The sequence below is a fragment of the Haliotis rufescens genome, unplaced genomic scaffold (genome assembly GCF_023055435.1).
Source record: "Haliotis rufescens isolate VD_foot unplaced genomic scaffold, xgHalRufe1.0.p SCAF_157, whole genome shotgun sequence".
NCBI classification, from domain to species: domain Eukaryota; kingdom Metazoa; phylum Mollusca; class Gastropoda; order Lepetellida; family Haliotidae; genus Haliotis; species Haliotis rufescens.
In genome coordinates, this window is record NW_025963843.1 from 185,353 (window position 1) to 200,950 (window position 15,598).

Consider the following 15,598-nt stretch of genomic DNA (forward strand, 5'->3'; position numbering starts at 1 on the left):
CTGATAAGAGCATATGCAAGTATCATGATACGTATCAGATTGTGAGCAAGGTATCGTGATACGTATCGGATCGTACAGTTGCTGCATCGTTCCAGCCCTAGTAAATTCCCAGATGTGAGCAGTTCGTAAAATATAGTCTGAATGTTCCTGAATGGCATACTAATGGGATAGTGTTATTCATGCGATAAACTTGAATTCAAGGTATGATAAATATGCAAATGAGGTCACGTAGCAGGGATAACTGTTAGCTCGGTACATTAAGGAAATGCCTATTGCTTGATATGCTAGTGTATAACAATTCCAATTTAATATTTCCTAATGTGGGAGTGCTTCCAACAACAATCATGGCAGCAAAACATTTCACACACTATATAATAAATCCAGCAGTTTACTCATTGTATTCATACTCATTTATTCATCACCTACAATTACTTTTGTGAATGAAAATAGGTCTTAAACTTCTGATTATTTTGTGATAAAGAAAATAACAAGTGTCCTTGTATCCATATTGTAAATATTATTTATGAGGAATGGAAGCTATGCATTACAGCTGCAGAAGCATACTCGGCAAAACATGTGTGTCTCAATTTATTGGCAACTTAGAAACCTGAGCTATGACTGAAGCTAGATTTTCATCTACAATTTGTACTTATGCAACAAGGTGGACTTGAAGACGATGAATAAATCTGAGTTGGACGACCATCGAAGGGTAAGAAAGGCGACCATGTTGTGTACACTCTCCGTGGAGTGTTGTGACTCCTTTCTAGCCAGCCTCTCACACACTTGCTGGTTCATCTAGATTGTAGTCCTTGTTTCCGATTTGTAGTTCGTTGTAACCTGCATGGAGTTCAGTGCTTGATTGAGTCCCAGTTTATCAGTTTGAGGTAGAGATAAGTTTGACAATTCACTTGTAAGGCAATTCACTCTTGCCTCATGACCCGTGAAGATCCGGGGTAGAATAGGTCTTAAGCAACCTATGCTTGTCGTAAGAGGCGACTAATGGGGTCGGGTGGTCAGGCTCACTGATTTGCATGTCATCGTATCCCAATTGCGTGGATCGATGTTTATCATGTCAATCACTGGACTGTCTGGTCCAGGCTCGTCATATTGCTGAGTGCGGCATTAAACACTTGTTCACTTATAAATTCACTTGTCAATTCACTTGTAAGCCAATGCACTTATAATACAATTCACTCTTAAAAAGTTCACATATATAACAATTCACTCCAAAGACATACAATTCACTATCAGTTGGCAGACATTTCAGTGCATGCAGCTTACAAATTCTTCATGATAATGGAGCAGTAGGTTGGTCCAGCGGATAGAGCCATCAGGTTTGATTCCCTCCAGATCCACTGTGTGTGTAGCAGTCCTACCACATGTTGTGTGAACTCTATCTCTCTGGAGACTTAAGACGTTCAGTTCAAATCATTATGTTAAACATATACCTCATCAAAACAAAATTTACAGATAAAAGTATTAATCTCGGGCTAATCCAACTTTAAGCCAAGGTAACAAGACTTAAACCTTACAGCAAGCGGATACATGTGTCATCTGAGAACTGTTTAACGTGTGTGGTAGTTCATGTTGTGATCTTTATTGCTCCATACTCGAGTTTGAATGTGATTTAACAGTCAGTGTTGTAATGTGTCCTCCTGCTTGTCATCTGTCGGAGGATGGAAATCTGTAAGGAGCAGAGAGCTCCGCATTAGACTGTCAAGGAAAGACATCTTTTTTCATTCTGTCTCTACCAAGATTCACCAGGGAGAACATATCAGGCTTGTGGTTTCACCAAAGTGGTTAAGGTCCATGACCTGCCTAACTCTGGGATTTCCTCCACATCCAGCTGATACGCTCTGATATAACTGAAGCAGGGGAACAGTTCAACAGTTTCATGACAAATCTTAAGTTTTCGTATGTAAGGGTTAATGCCCCTGCAAGTTTTCCATCTAACAAAAGCAACTTACCTGATTTCCAATGTCTTTTTATGTAGTAACTAAACCAAACACAAACATATTTCACCAATCCTATTTTACGCTGACATCGTTATCACTATCACTAACTCGGGCGGCAGGCAGTTGGATTAGCATATGCTATTTGGAGAAATATTTTCAGAAATATACTTGTTATTCTTCATGACTGTATGCTTTTGAGAATAGCAAGGAATTCAACATTTTCAGAATTAACCTTTTATTTGAGGGTTGGGGGGCATGCCTAAACTTAAGGAATTAAGGTTTTTATCCTACATTGAACTGGTCCCTTAGAAATTGTGTAAAACTTACACCATAATTCAGTGTTTCGGCTGTTGCTGTGGAGACTATATATACTCACCGCCAAAACAAACACGAACCATAGAGATGTTTCCAAAGTGTACCAATTAGTGACAAAACTAACAATTAGTCAAGTGTTGCCAAAGAGTGTCTTTGTTCTTATTATGATATGCTGCAAGTGATTTCCAAATCCTGCACCAGACAAATGGTGCTTCTCAAGTCATGGATCTGTGACCTCACACGTGATGCGTTCGTGAGCGTCGGTTCACACGTCAAAGCAATCTAATATATCTTGAATACGAGTAATGCTTCATATGTTAACCAACACGTACATGGTAATCGTGTTTCTTCTGTCGGTGAGCGTACGTACATTAACATCTGTCTTGTTAGTATTGGCTGAATGAGGAGGCTGTCCCTACAGGCTTATTTACGTTGTCATGGCGATAGGGTTCAAGCAGTTGCAGGACATATGGAAAGTCAATTTGCTTGCTTTTGTTATTTATTCTAAATTTTTCAGTTTAACATACTTTGCCATAATTAACAGCTACATACTTGCTATTGACTCACTTCACCCATGGGGCCCAGTGGTCTAACTTGCTGTGCAGAATTACCTCCCTTACCCGCAGGATCCACAAGCCGGGGTTTGAATCCTACGTTTACCCTGATTTTGATCTTTGGTTAGTCAGCACCATGCCTGTGGGTTTCAGAGTGGAAGTCATTGACAACATCTCGCCACAATAAAGCTGCAAGATTGCTATGTGGCGTTAAGCAATAATTACTCACTCATTGACATCGGGTCACTGGCTCTATGCCCACTAAGCTGACACACTGGTATAACTGAAATACATTTCAAAGCAGTGTTGAACCCAACTCACTCACTCACCTAACATGTGCTCCACTGCACTAGCCCAGTAACATGGCTACTGCTTGTAGATATCTGCTGAAGAGAAGTTCAGCAGACAAAATAAAACAAAAAGCATGTAAACTTTTTCTTTTTATTTGGCACCTAAACACATGCATTATTTTTCAGTCTTGCAACTAGGAAATAGCTTCTCTTTTTTTGTCATTTTTAGCAACATTTAATTGTTACTTTTAGCGGAGGAGGTAAGTTTGACAGATGTTGACAATCACTGTAATTGTTGAGGAGAAGCTTTTCTCTATGCAGTTAATGCACACTTTTTGTGCAATGAATTGACTGGTGCAAGCTTTTAGCAAATACAACAACATATTCAGACTACCTTGAGTGGAATATTCTCTGAGACACTAAGTAGCTCTACATTATGAAAATGTTTGTCAGTTTTGTTCTATTCCCTTAGACACTGAGAGGCTTTGCTTCATAAAAATGTTTCTGTTTTTGTTTTACTCTGCGTGAATTATTCTCTATGACACCAGTATATAGCTCTATATAAAAAAAGCAAATTCTCAAAAAGATGTAATTTATGACCATTAAAGATTTGTGCCTGAAGAGTTTAAAGTATTTTATCTTGAGTTCCTGTTCAAAGAAATTGGATGTTGTTATTCAGGGTGAGGCCCTTCGTCAGAGTCTGTTGACCCGGTATTATGGTCGGGCACACCCGCGGAACCGGCGAGACAGCGTCATGGCCAACTCCATTGGTGGAAGACAGGCTGTCAACCCAGGGTCTGTCATCCTCAGTAGAGCAGAGATGTCGCTCCACGATGTACAGGTGAGTAACACTTCTCACTTCGACAGAGATGTCGCTCCACGATGTACAGGTGAGTAGCACTTCTTACTTCAACAGAGGCAACGCTATACAGCGTATAGGTAGGTAGAGTTTTCCAGTATTTAGCAATATCCTGGATGTAGGGACCAGTCATTGTGCAACATTTGGGCACAATGCAGTCATTATGTTCAACATTACTTCAACAGTTATCATCAACACAAATGACATGCCGCCATGTTGGTTACACTCAGGGGAGATAATCAGTGCTAACTGCACCATAACCCATTAATTATTGTGTATTGGTTTGTGATAGATAATTCAGTTGTGCCTTATAATTTTCCTCCCATGTTAAGTGTTTGCCTTAACCTACTCACCATTCTTTTCCCTGTGGGGATTCTGGGTTAGGTTTGGTTGATTGTGTGTCATCGTACCCCAACAATGTTTATCATTGCCATAATATCAATCAGTGGACTGTGTGGTTCAGACTCGATTATTTGCAGGCTGTTGTCATATAGCTGGAATAATTCTGGTGTGTGGCGTTAAACAACAAGCAAACATCTTTCCTCTCCTCACCTCTTTTGGGGATGTTCAATGCCTGGCACAGCCTCTGCATGTTTAAAACTGTGTGGTGTTCCAGGCTGATCCATGCATTGTACGGTTGGGTAGCCTAGTGGTTAAAGCGTTCGCTCATCACACCAAAGACTCCGAAATGGGTACAATGTGTGAACCCATTTCTGGCATCCCCCGCCATGATATTGCTAGAATATTGCTAAAAGCAGCATAAAACCATGCTCACTCAATCACTCACTCAATCACTCACTCACTCACTCACTTGCTGTGTACAGTGCCACCTGGATCGTGAGGGCGCGTCCGACTTGGTTGTGGACATCATCATCCGGAACACCAGCAACAGGATCTTCCTGGAGACGGTGGAGCTGGGCATCGCCCTACTGGAGGGAGGGAACATAGTCATACAGGTAGGCAGTCATACAGGTAGGCTGTCATACAGATAGCCGGAGATATATTATCATACAGGTAGGCTGTCATACAGGTAGCCAGAGATAGATTATCATACAGGTAGGCTGTCATACAGGTAGCCAGAGATAGATTATCATACAGGTAGGCTGTCATACAGGTAGCCAGAGATAGATTATCATACAGGTAGGCAGTCATACAGGTAGCCGGAGATAGATTATCATACAGGTAGGCTGTCATACAGGTAGCCAGAGATAGATTATCATACAGGTAGGCTGTCATACAGGTAGCCAGAGATAGATTATCATACAGGTAGGCAGTCATGTAGGGAGTATGGAGATGGATTGTCATACAGGAGTTCTACTGGTAGATTAGGTTGGAGGTCATGAGAAGAAAGATCCATGCTATGAACTAAATGTTGATCAAACTTCCAACAGAATAGTATTTTATCTTTTAGTGGCTTTTATAAGTTAAATCAGGAAAGACAATTTAAATATGGACTTTAACTTTTACGATGTTTCAGTACAGATGCTTGTACCTTCATTGTTGTTGCAAGTAATCGGCAAGTGGTAGGAATTAGTCCAACGGAGTTGTTGATGAAAGCACCAGCAAAACTTTCTCATCATAAGCCTGTCTTCATTGAGTTGCTTATTGTCAACATGGTTTTAAATAGTTTGGGAATATCATAGACTCAATTGAGCTTGAATGTTGGAAGTTGTCCAATACATCGATACCACCTTAATGTGCTCCAGGTCTATGAGAGTAGCTCAGTGGCTGGTACACTCCTTCTTCTGACAATAGATCAGAGTTTGATGTCACATATTCGTCCTGATAGTGTCTCTACAACTGTCAGCACTCTTCCTGCATCACCTCAGGCTCTCCTCCCATTCCCAATAGCATTTTCCATTTTTTTAGGTTAAATATCCAATTGTAGTGACTTAGTCTCAAACCAAAGTGAAATATTATGGGGGAGAAAAAGCGAAAAATGTAACTGGACTTAGTGTGAATGACGTGTAGATCTGACTAAGTTACTTCAGGGCTGACGTCATTGAATATGTCGGCCATCAACATACATTGCATTGAACATGATGTTGAAAGAATTAAAACTAGGTAATTTTCATAAGTATTTATGTGTTCAAAGTTGGGACTGACAAAAATTGGACTGGTATTTTTAAGAGTTTAAAAAGCCAGCGGGAACACTGTGTTTCAGCGATCACTGATGAGCCGGCTGCGGACGGACAAGAACACAGAGAAGTTCTTCAAGGTGTTCCATGACCGCATGAAGGAGGCGGAGCAGGAGATCCGGAACACTGTCACCGTCAACACGGGCGACACGGACAGGAACCTCTTCGGGGGAGAGAAAGGACAGGGCAAAGGTGGGAAAGGTAATATTTATTTACCCGGGGGTGTCCAGATTGTTGCCACATCGGTCACTGTGCATGTCATGGTCTCAAGCATGTCAGTGTCAACTGTTAAAGCATGTTTATTCTGTTGTTTTAGTAGTACCGTATATCGCCATGTATAAGGCAAGTTTTTTTTACCTAAAATTAGGGGGCTTTCAGGGAGGAGGGTCACCTAATACACAGGGGAGAAGAGTTTTACCATAATCGTAATACCACATCGCTTTATAGATGGCGATTTACGGTATGTTATTATCAAAACACTATAAGGCCAACTTTTTCTGTTATGTGAATCATGGATTTATCTTGGTGCAGCCTGAGTTGTCTCCCCTGCAGCTGAAAACATGATGGATGTTGCAGTGATCAAACTGTTTCTTTTATTGACTTTACAATTTGTGTCTCTAACGTTTATGTCCAGCCTTGACAATGCAACAGTTGCAGATTACTCGGACAGTGTGTTATTCCCCTCAAGATGAAAGAGAACTTTGTTAACGATAAGTCAAAAACAGTATAAAAAGATATGTCTTAACCTCTCTTCCAAGTCAGTCCCGGTAAATCAGTGATCTATGTCATTATGAAAATTTTGGCCTCAATGTTTTGGAAATTTCTGTAAATTGTATGGTTTGATTTATTTTGAAACTTTGGCTGATGTGCACACATGCTTAAATGTTTATGTTGTTTGTGTTTTTGTGTGCTATTTAGAAGAGTTTTATGGTAAATGAATGTGACGTAAAATGACTAAATGCTGTGTTTTTTCATTGCATGAATCTTTATGTTGTTATGAAGTGCATATCATATTGAGGTAGAATAGAGAACATTTGCATGTGTAACTAGTAGAAGAAATCACTCTAGATTCTTATTCAGTAAGAATAGAACCCAGACCACCTGAACCCACACCTGTCCACACCTGTCCCGTCCAGCCACGCTAGTCACTCCTTAGTGTCCGTCCACTAATTCCTATAGTAGAAAGGTAACCTGTAACATATAGATATTGTTTAGTGGGTAGCATGACACACCCAGCTCTGTGTACAGAGTTCCCCCCCTTAGCTGTCCAATCATGGGTTTGCACCCAGGACTCCACCTGATAATGATTCTAGCATCCATGTCCATGGGTTTCCAGGACCTGAATCACTTTGATGCTCCTTCCCAGACAAAGCTGTCACAGGTTTTTTTACTATAATATTGTTCGAAGAGGCCTTAAACCCAACTCACACACTAGCATTACAGTGAGCCGCACAGGTGGCCCGGGCAGCAGGTCATTGCAGATCTCTCTGCAAAGTTATGTGCCTCACTGTAAGGATCTGCTGGTCTGGGTTTGAATCCAAGATTTCAACATATGATCAATGCCCTGTAGCTCTATATTGTTCTTCTAAAAATGTCTAAGACCTGCATCCCTTTGGATTTTCCCTCATGTTAAGTTCACAGCTGAAATACTGCTCAAAGCAGTGTAAGGACCAACCCCCTCACTGCCAGATGAACTGTATTTGTTACTGAGAAAAGAATGTTCACAATTTATATGTTTCCTCGACTATTTCGAGGTGTCTCCTTTATCCTTGCAATAAGTGTGGATAACTTATTCTCTCTTGGAAACTTGAGAAAGTAACATACTTCTTGTTGACGGGTTGCTGGGCTGTGGATAAATAACACTTATGCGGCTGGGTTATAGAGAAATGTACTCAAGTGGTTTTAGCAGCAATTACTAACTAAAGGAGGTTAAAAATAGGATCTTTTAGTCCAGAGAAACATGTTACAAACCTTCCAGTAGGCTTTAAGGAACATTTGAATCCTAAACCAAGATCACAGAAATATGATTTAGTTAAGGAAAATCCCTACTATCTCTGAACCAATGAGTTGTCTCCCCTATACAGGTGTATTTCCCAGCTTCCATCTTGCCAAGGGAACAGTTGACGCCCACTGTAGACAGCATATCAGAGTTATCTCCCCTACATAGGTGTATTTCCCCGCCTCCATCTTGCCAAAGGAACAGTTGACTCCCACTGTAGACAGCATATCAGAGTTATCTCCCCTACATAGGTGTATTTCCCCGCCTCCATCTTGCCAAAGGAACAGTTGACTCCCACTGTAGACAGCATATCAGAGTTATCTCCCCTACATAGGTGTATTTCCCCGCCTCCATCTTGCCAAGGGAACAGATGACTCCCACTGTAGACAGCATATCAGAGTTATCTCCCCTACATAGATGTATTACCCCGCCTCCATCTTGCCAAGGGAACAGATGACTCCCACTGTAGACAGCATATCAGAGTTATCTCCCCTACATAGGTGTATTTCCCCGCCTCCATCTTGCCAAGGGAACAGATGACTCCCACTGTAGACAGCATATCAGAGTTATCTCCCCTACATAGATGTATTACCCCGCCTCCATCTTGCCAAGGGAACAGATGACTCCCACTGTACAAAGGATACCTGAGTTATCTCCCCTAGATCCGTGTATTCCCTCCTCCATCTTGACAAGGGAAAATATGACTGCCACACAGCGTACCCAACATCTGCAAAATTGGATGCTGGCAGGGCCTTGTGGGGCTGCACTCTCATCACTGCCTGCTGTGTTGTGGCTGAAATAGCTGACAATGTAACTCTGTTACTTTAACTGACCGACTGACAGAGCATTTGACGGTGGTGCCCCATGTAATGACTGTGAGGAGCACATGTGATGGTCCTGTACTTGCTCCCCAGATGGCTACACGATGACACTCACTCTCGAACACTATGAACAAATGAGTCTGAGTGGAGGTAAGCTTCTTCCAGATACCCACACTCTAGCCTGGGACTACTCTGCCCTACTGACCACACACAGTCTACACTGACAGTTCTCACATCCATTGCTAGAGTTGTTAAAAGGCTGAATATTGTATCTCTGCATAGAGACGTTTTTAGTTTTTCAGGACATGAAGCATGTCCAGTGAAGAAATTAATTTTAGGCTAAAACCTTAGGCAAAATTATTTTTCAAATATTGTCTAGAACAAAAGAAAATTATTTTTGTTAACACTCCCAAGCCCTTACTTCTCAGCTGTTCAGACCATGTACCGATCTTGTGACTTTGTTGCTATGGACAAAGCACACTGCATACGTCACAAGTCAGTATCGTAGCAAAATTGGCATCAAAGTATATATGTATATACGGTACCTTATGTCCCAGGAATAAGCCAGAGACAGGCGCCTGAAGGATAGTGAATCATCATGAAATTCAATACAGTAATATCGTTTCAAAGGCAATCATAGCCTCACAGAGGCAGGCACCAGGAACTAAAGTCTTTGTCTCCCGTTTTCTGTGGAATAGCTATTAATGTAACATTCCTACATTTTGGGAGAAAACTGCTGGTCCTGACAACTTTCCACTTGTCTCTACCTTGCAGGTTAGAGAACTTTAGTGATTTTGTCTAATCTATATGTAAAAACATTGGGGTTACAAGAATTGTAGCCCTGCTACCAAAGTGATGTCAAAATATGGCAGACATGACAATATGCTGTGATTGCTTCGTGAAATGACCCAGGATAGACTCTACAGGAAGATTTCAGACAGGAATGGGATGAGAATGTGTACATAGCACCTGGTGTCCGTCAGTACCGTCTCGGTAGACTATGTGTGGTCGGTGAGGGTCAACCCTAGACTTGCACCTTCTTGTCGCCCCTTTAGCTTGACTCATGGCTACTAGACTACTAACAACAGAGGCTTCTCTGTGTTACCTCTATGGGCAGATTTTTGTCTTTCAGGTTTTCAACACCAATACAGTTTTTCTCATGCATCTCCAATGTAGAATACATTAGTTCAGTTGCACGTGTTATACCCTGGGATGTATTTATCTTGAGGCTGCATTGAGGTATATACATGTACTGTAAGCTCCTGTTATCACATGGCTTGGTGCTAGATGTTCAGTAAAACATACAAAACTCCTGTTATCTAACAGCAAAAGTCATCTTCCTCAGGCAAGGACGTTAACTGACAATAAAAGTCCAGTTTCCACCCTTGCTGAACTAGGCTGGCATTTCCCATAAGACCCGTTTTGTTACAATATAGATCTTGATTATCCCTCAGGTCATCTTGACTGGGCCCCGCCATTTTCTTTGAAGCAAAGTGATATGATCGATGGAATCTGTTTGGTCAATAGGAAAGACATGGAAGGGATATTACTCGTAAATAGCCATTGGTGGCGCTACAATCACGCCTGGGAATTCCAGCTTAGTTCGGCAAGGGTGGAAACTGGACTTTTAGTTTTACAGTCAGTTAACTACCTTGCCTTGGGAAGATGAGCAAAAGTCTGCTACATAGATACGTCAGGACTAAAGTGAAGTATATAGAGTATGGTAAAGTTGGATGTATCGATGTACGGAAAACTCTTGTTATCTCATGGCTTAGTTGGAGTATGACTGACCACATCAATTGCATTTTCCTGCTATCAAACTTTCTGATCCTTATTTTATAACATTCAGTATATTGAGTTGAAAGAAACAGGAAGTTATAGTACAGTGCTTGCTGTGTGTTGAGTATCATGCACCTTGTATTAACTTGGATGTACAATTGTATAGGAAACACTCATGAATGCATTTCATTACCAAGTTTTGACTTTCCGACAGTGTAATGTCTTCCTCTGTGGATGGTTTGGTGATTGGATGGGATTTCTTTATCCTCCCTGTTAATTTCCTGTCTTGGTTCTCTGGGAATTGAAAGTGTATACTACTCAAAAGAAATTAAGGACCACCCTATTCTTTCATATTACTACAGTTAATCGGTCATGCCATGAGTCATCAAGCATAGTAATATAAAAGAATCGGTTTTTCCTTAACTTCTTTTTATGGTATATTAAGAACTGTATCTCTTGATAGGTCGATATACACAGTAGAGGTCAGCTGTGATGTCAGAGGTGTGTCAGTATATGGACTTGTCATTGCAAGACATGATCAAGATGTCTTACTCCAGTAATTACACTACATCGCACTAATCTATTCATTATTAACATTTTAACATTATCTCAGCTGAAGTTACTCAACTCTTAACATTGTACTATGCTAATCAAGACCTATCATACAGAATGAGCTAAACCATTAAGCTGCTCTGATTGGTTGCAGCTAAGTGATATATCTCCCATACTGACATCAGCTGTCTGCCAGAAGTAACACTTGCTGCATGCAATACACTGAACATAGGAACTACAGGTTTAGTCACTGTGTTATACACAGATGAACATACTGGGAGAAGATTGTATTTGATACTTCAAACTGAGTTGGGACTTCTCTCATTATGGGACCTATCGGTGCGGATGGCCCAGTTGTTGAAGGTGCAGAAAATTGCTGTGCAGAGTTGTGCCCTTTGGGCGTGCAAGAAACCTATCATTATGAGATCAAACCCTGGTTCAAACCTATAATTTTTCTAGGTTTGTCAGTACTATATCTGTGCTGGTGGTTTTCGTCAATGGGGTAAATGTCTAAGACCTGCATCACTTCGTGCTTTCCTGCGACATTAAGCTAACATGCCGTGATATAAGTGGAATACTGTTAAAAGCTGCATTAAACCCAACTCACTAACTTACTCTCGTAATAAGTTATAGCAATAGTAAATGTTTATAAGGTAAGTTGATGTGAAATGGGTTTAACGATGCGTTCAAGATTATTGTATTTATAGAGAGACGTTCATTCCGGACTAATGCCAATTGTATAGTACTAGCCCACTGAGATACCATGCAACATGTAACATTAATACCCAGCTCAGACACAGTATACTGACACGCCAAGCTAACCAGTCCTTGTTTTACCCCCTTAATGCAGAGTGCCAGGCAGGGTAACAACAAGTACCATCTTTTCATGTCTTTTGGTATGCCTGAGCCAGGGATCAAACCCCCAACCTTCCTCTTACCCTGACAGTATTGGGACACTTCTCTATGTGTGTTTGTTGTTAAACAATGAACTCAGCAGTACTTCAGTTATATAATGGCGGCCTGTTAATGAAAGAGTCTCGACCAGAGCCCCGTTCCACAAAGCGATTGTAGTGCAACGACTGTCGCAAATCTATGTTAAAGTATGGGAGTTACGATCGTCTTGGCACTACGATCGCTTTGTGAAATAGGCTCCAGACTATCCAGTGATTGATACTGTGAGTAAAACAGTGTCTCTATGATCACAGAAAGACTTCACGTAGGCCATAGTTAACATCAACATGGAGATAGGTGTCTAGCACTGCACAACTAATTATACAAGCTTTCACGTATATTCACAAACCTTTTTTTTTACCAACCTTTAATTCTTTGGTCGATACAGTTAAGAATTACTATCTGTCATTCAGTTAAATGCTATTGTCAATGTAAATAACAACAAGAATATATGAGCCATTATGATACATGTAATGTGAATGTATGTTTCCTTGATGGCAAGATGCATGTAAGCTTCAGAGGTATCGTGGTAAATCTGCCTGAATGATTTCAAGTGTTTGACAGTAGTGTAGCACCAGACTGTCGGCCAGGGGCTGTAGCTGTGTATCTTTGTTTAGGCAAATCAACCGAAACCTCGGTGAATGATGTTTTCCGGCATGAGTTGGACGACGCTGCCAAGCAGACCAACCATGCCTTGTCCTCTGTCCGCCAACTCCATGGGGTCCGCACCGACCATGATGGGGCAGAGGAAACGCGGACCGTTCATCACGACGACGTAGAGAAAGTCTCTAAGGACAAAGATGAGAAGAAGATGTCGCCGCAGATCAAAATGATGCAGCCAATACTGAGGTTCCTGCAGCTGCTGTGTGAGAACCACAACAGAGAACTACAGGTGAGATCTACAGGTGTGACAGATCTCAGGTGTGATCTACAGGTGTGACGGATCTCAGGTTTGACAGGTCTCCGGTGTAACAGGTCTCAGGTGAGACATCAATCTTTGGTAAGACATTGCAACAGAAAACTCAGGTGAGACATTAGGTAAGAGAACTTAGGTAAGACATTGCAACAGAAAACTCAGGTGTGACAGATGTCAGGTGAGACATGTAAGAAATCTTTGGTAAGACATTGCAAAAGAAAACTCAGGTGAGACATTATGTAAGAGAACTTAGGTAAGACATTGCAACAGAAAACTCAGATGTCAGGTGAGACAAACCAGAACAACAGGTGAGAAATAAATCTGAGATGAGGAAATCTCACGTAACTACTATTACAGACACAACAGGGGATACATTACGACAGAAAGGTATCAGTGAGACAGTACACACCTTGCAGTGGTAGTTGAGAAATATACTCACCGCCAAAAGAAACATGAACCATAGAAACATATAGAGAAGTATGTACGTTAAGAAGAGACGTTTCCAATGTGTACCTGCTCAAAACAAATGGTGCATCTCGAATCATGGTACTATGACGTCACATGTGATGCGTTCATAAACGTCGGTTCACACAACATACCAGTATGTTTGCTTGTGCATTGAACCAATCTAATGTCTTGAATATGAGTAATTCTTCACTTTTTAACCAACATGTTTGGTATTTGTGTTTCTTTTGGCGTCATGTTGTAAGGTGTGTGAGCTGACCTGGCTGCCTCGTTGTGTTGTAGAACTACCTGCGCTTCCAGCACAACATCAAGTCCACCTACAACCTGGTGTGCGAGACGCTGCAGTTCCTCGACTGCATCTGCGGAAGCACCACCGGGGGCCTCGGCCTCCTCGGCCTCTACATCAACGAAAACAACGTGGTCCTCATCAACCAAGCCCTCAGCAGCCTGACTGAGTACTGTCAGGGGCCCTGCCATGAGAACCAGGTGGGAGACATTCTCAGCACATGCACTCCAGTTAACCTTGGTCCTGACAGAAATGTCAGGGCCTCTGCCATAAAGACAAAAATACAAGTCACTTTTTAAGATAAACAAATTGTGCCTTTTGTAAAGTTTTCTAGTGTATAATACACACCCACCTGTATTGAGTGAATTTTTTTCGTAAACTTAATCTTTTTGAGGGGGAATGGATAGGAATGTCATTCTTTTGCTTCAGGTGAAGTCTTTGCTTTTCTAAGGTGGAAGAGTTTATGCATGGTATTAATATCCCTGCATATTGAGCATTGTGCATTCAGTTACTGTCTTGGCTCCCCGGGGTGTGTGCAGTTTTAGTATTATGACATTTAGAAATCTGCAGAACATTTCATAGTTACTCCTTGGTGTTTCAATGTTAATGTCATTATAAGACAAGATCTAGGTTGAACAATATTATTTGCATTTAGATTAGACTCAGGTTGAAAAAGGTTGTCAAAACCATTTTTGTTTGCACACTTTATATCAACCTAACAGATAATGATGATCTAAATTACACACAGTCAATGCCTCAGTTCCACACATGGCTCTAATGACACTATCCAGTCCAAGACTTAATGTACAGACAGTGGAGTCCCCCTTTAACACTTGCCAAATTCATGTTTCAGAATGCTATAGCTATGCATGAAAGTAACGGCATTGACATCATCATCGCTCTCCTGCTTAACGACATCAACCCGCTGGGAAAACATCGCATGGACCTAGTACTGGAGTTGAAGGTGGGCGTGGCACTTCCTCACCAATATCAGAGGAAACTGAATGGTGATAATAGAGATACATGTTATTCCCTAATGCATAGAGTTATAGAAAATCAGACTGAAGTAGTCAAGGAAAACTGTAAATGATGATATTTGTTCTAAACTGTTTATCTATTTGAGAAACCCTGGTCTGTTTCTGGGTTCTGTGTTTGTACTGTGAGGTGCAAGTGGCCAACTAGTAAGTCCATCCCTTGGACTTTTTGTCTAAATTTTGCTGACACATTGTTATGTCAACTAATACTGTTCAAAGCAGCTTTAACTTGCTCACTGTTTCTGAACAATTCCTTTATCTTCTTCTGCCCAGAACAACGCCTCCAAGCTGCTGCTGGCCGTGATGGAGAGTCGACATGACAGTGAGAACGCCGAGAGGATCCTCTACAACATGAGTCCTAAACAGCTGGTAGGTACACCCTATATTACCCCACATAGCTGGTAGGTACACCCTGTATCACCCTAAACAGCTGGTAGGTACATCCTATATCACCCCACACAGCTGGTAGGTACATCCTATATCACCCCACATAGCTGGTAGGTACACCCTGTATCACCCTAAACAGCTGGTAGGTACATCCTATATCACCCCACACAGCTGGTAGGTACATCCTATATCACCCTAAACAGCTGGTAGGTACACCCTATATCACCCCTCACAGCTGGTAGGTACACCCTGTATCACCCCTCACAGCTAGTAGGTACACCCTGTATCACCCCACAC

At 41.5% G+C, this 15,598-nt stretch overlaps 1 protein-coding gene across 12 annotated transcripts in view; it reads left to right on the top strand.

Annotated features, from left to right (window-relative positions):
* LOC124124191 (inositol 1,4,5-trisphosphate receptor type 1-like) overlaps window positions 1-15,598 on the top strand; it is a 193,875-nt gene that overhangs the window by 150,857 nt on the left and 27,420 nt on the right. For 9 of the 12 annotated variants that reach the window (XM_046487295.2, XM_048396591.1, XM_048396593.1 and 6 more), the window contains 9 exons: window positions 662-709; window positions 3,794-3,955; window positions 4,798-4,929; window positions 6,138-6,303; window positions 9,025-9,081; window positions 12,831-13,105; window positions 13,877-14,080; window positions 14,734-14,844; window positions 15,188-15,283. In XM_046487295.2, coding sequence (XP_046343251.1) covers window positions 662-709; window positions 3,794-3,955; window positions 4,798-4,929; window positions 6,138-6,303; window positions 9,025-9,081; window positions 12,831-13,105; window positions 13,877-14,080; window positions 14,734-14,844; window positions 15,188-15,283 — 1,251 coding nt within the window. Of the gene's footprint in view, window positions 1-661; window positions 710-3,793; window positions 3,956-4,797; window positions 4,930-6,137; window positions 6,313-9,024; window positions 9,082-12,830; window positions 13,106-13,876; window positions 14,081-14,733; window positions 14,845-15,187; window positions 15,284-15,598 lie in introns of all 12 variants that reach the window. The other 3 variants (XM_046487300.2, XM_046487302.2, XM_048396595.1) reach the window with 3 other exon arrangements.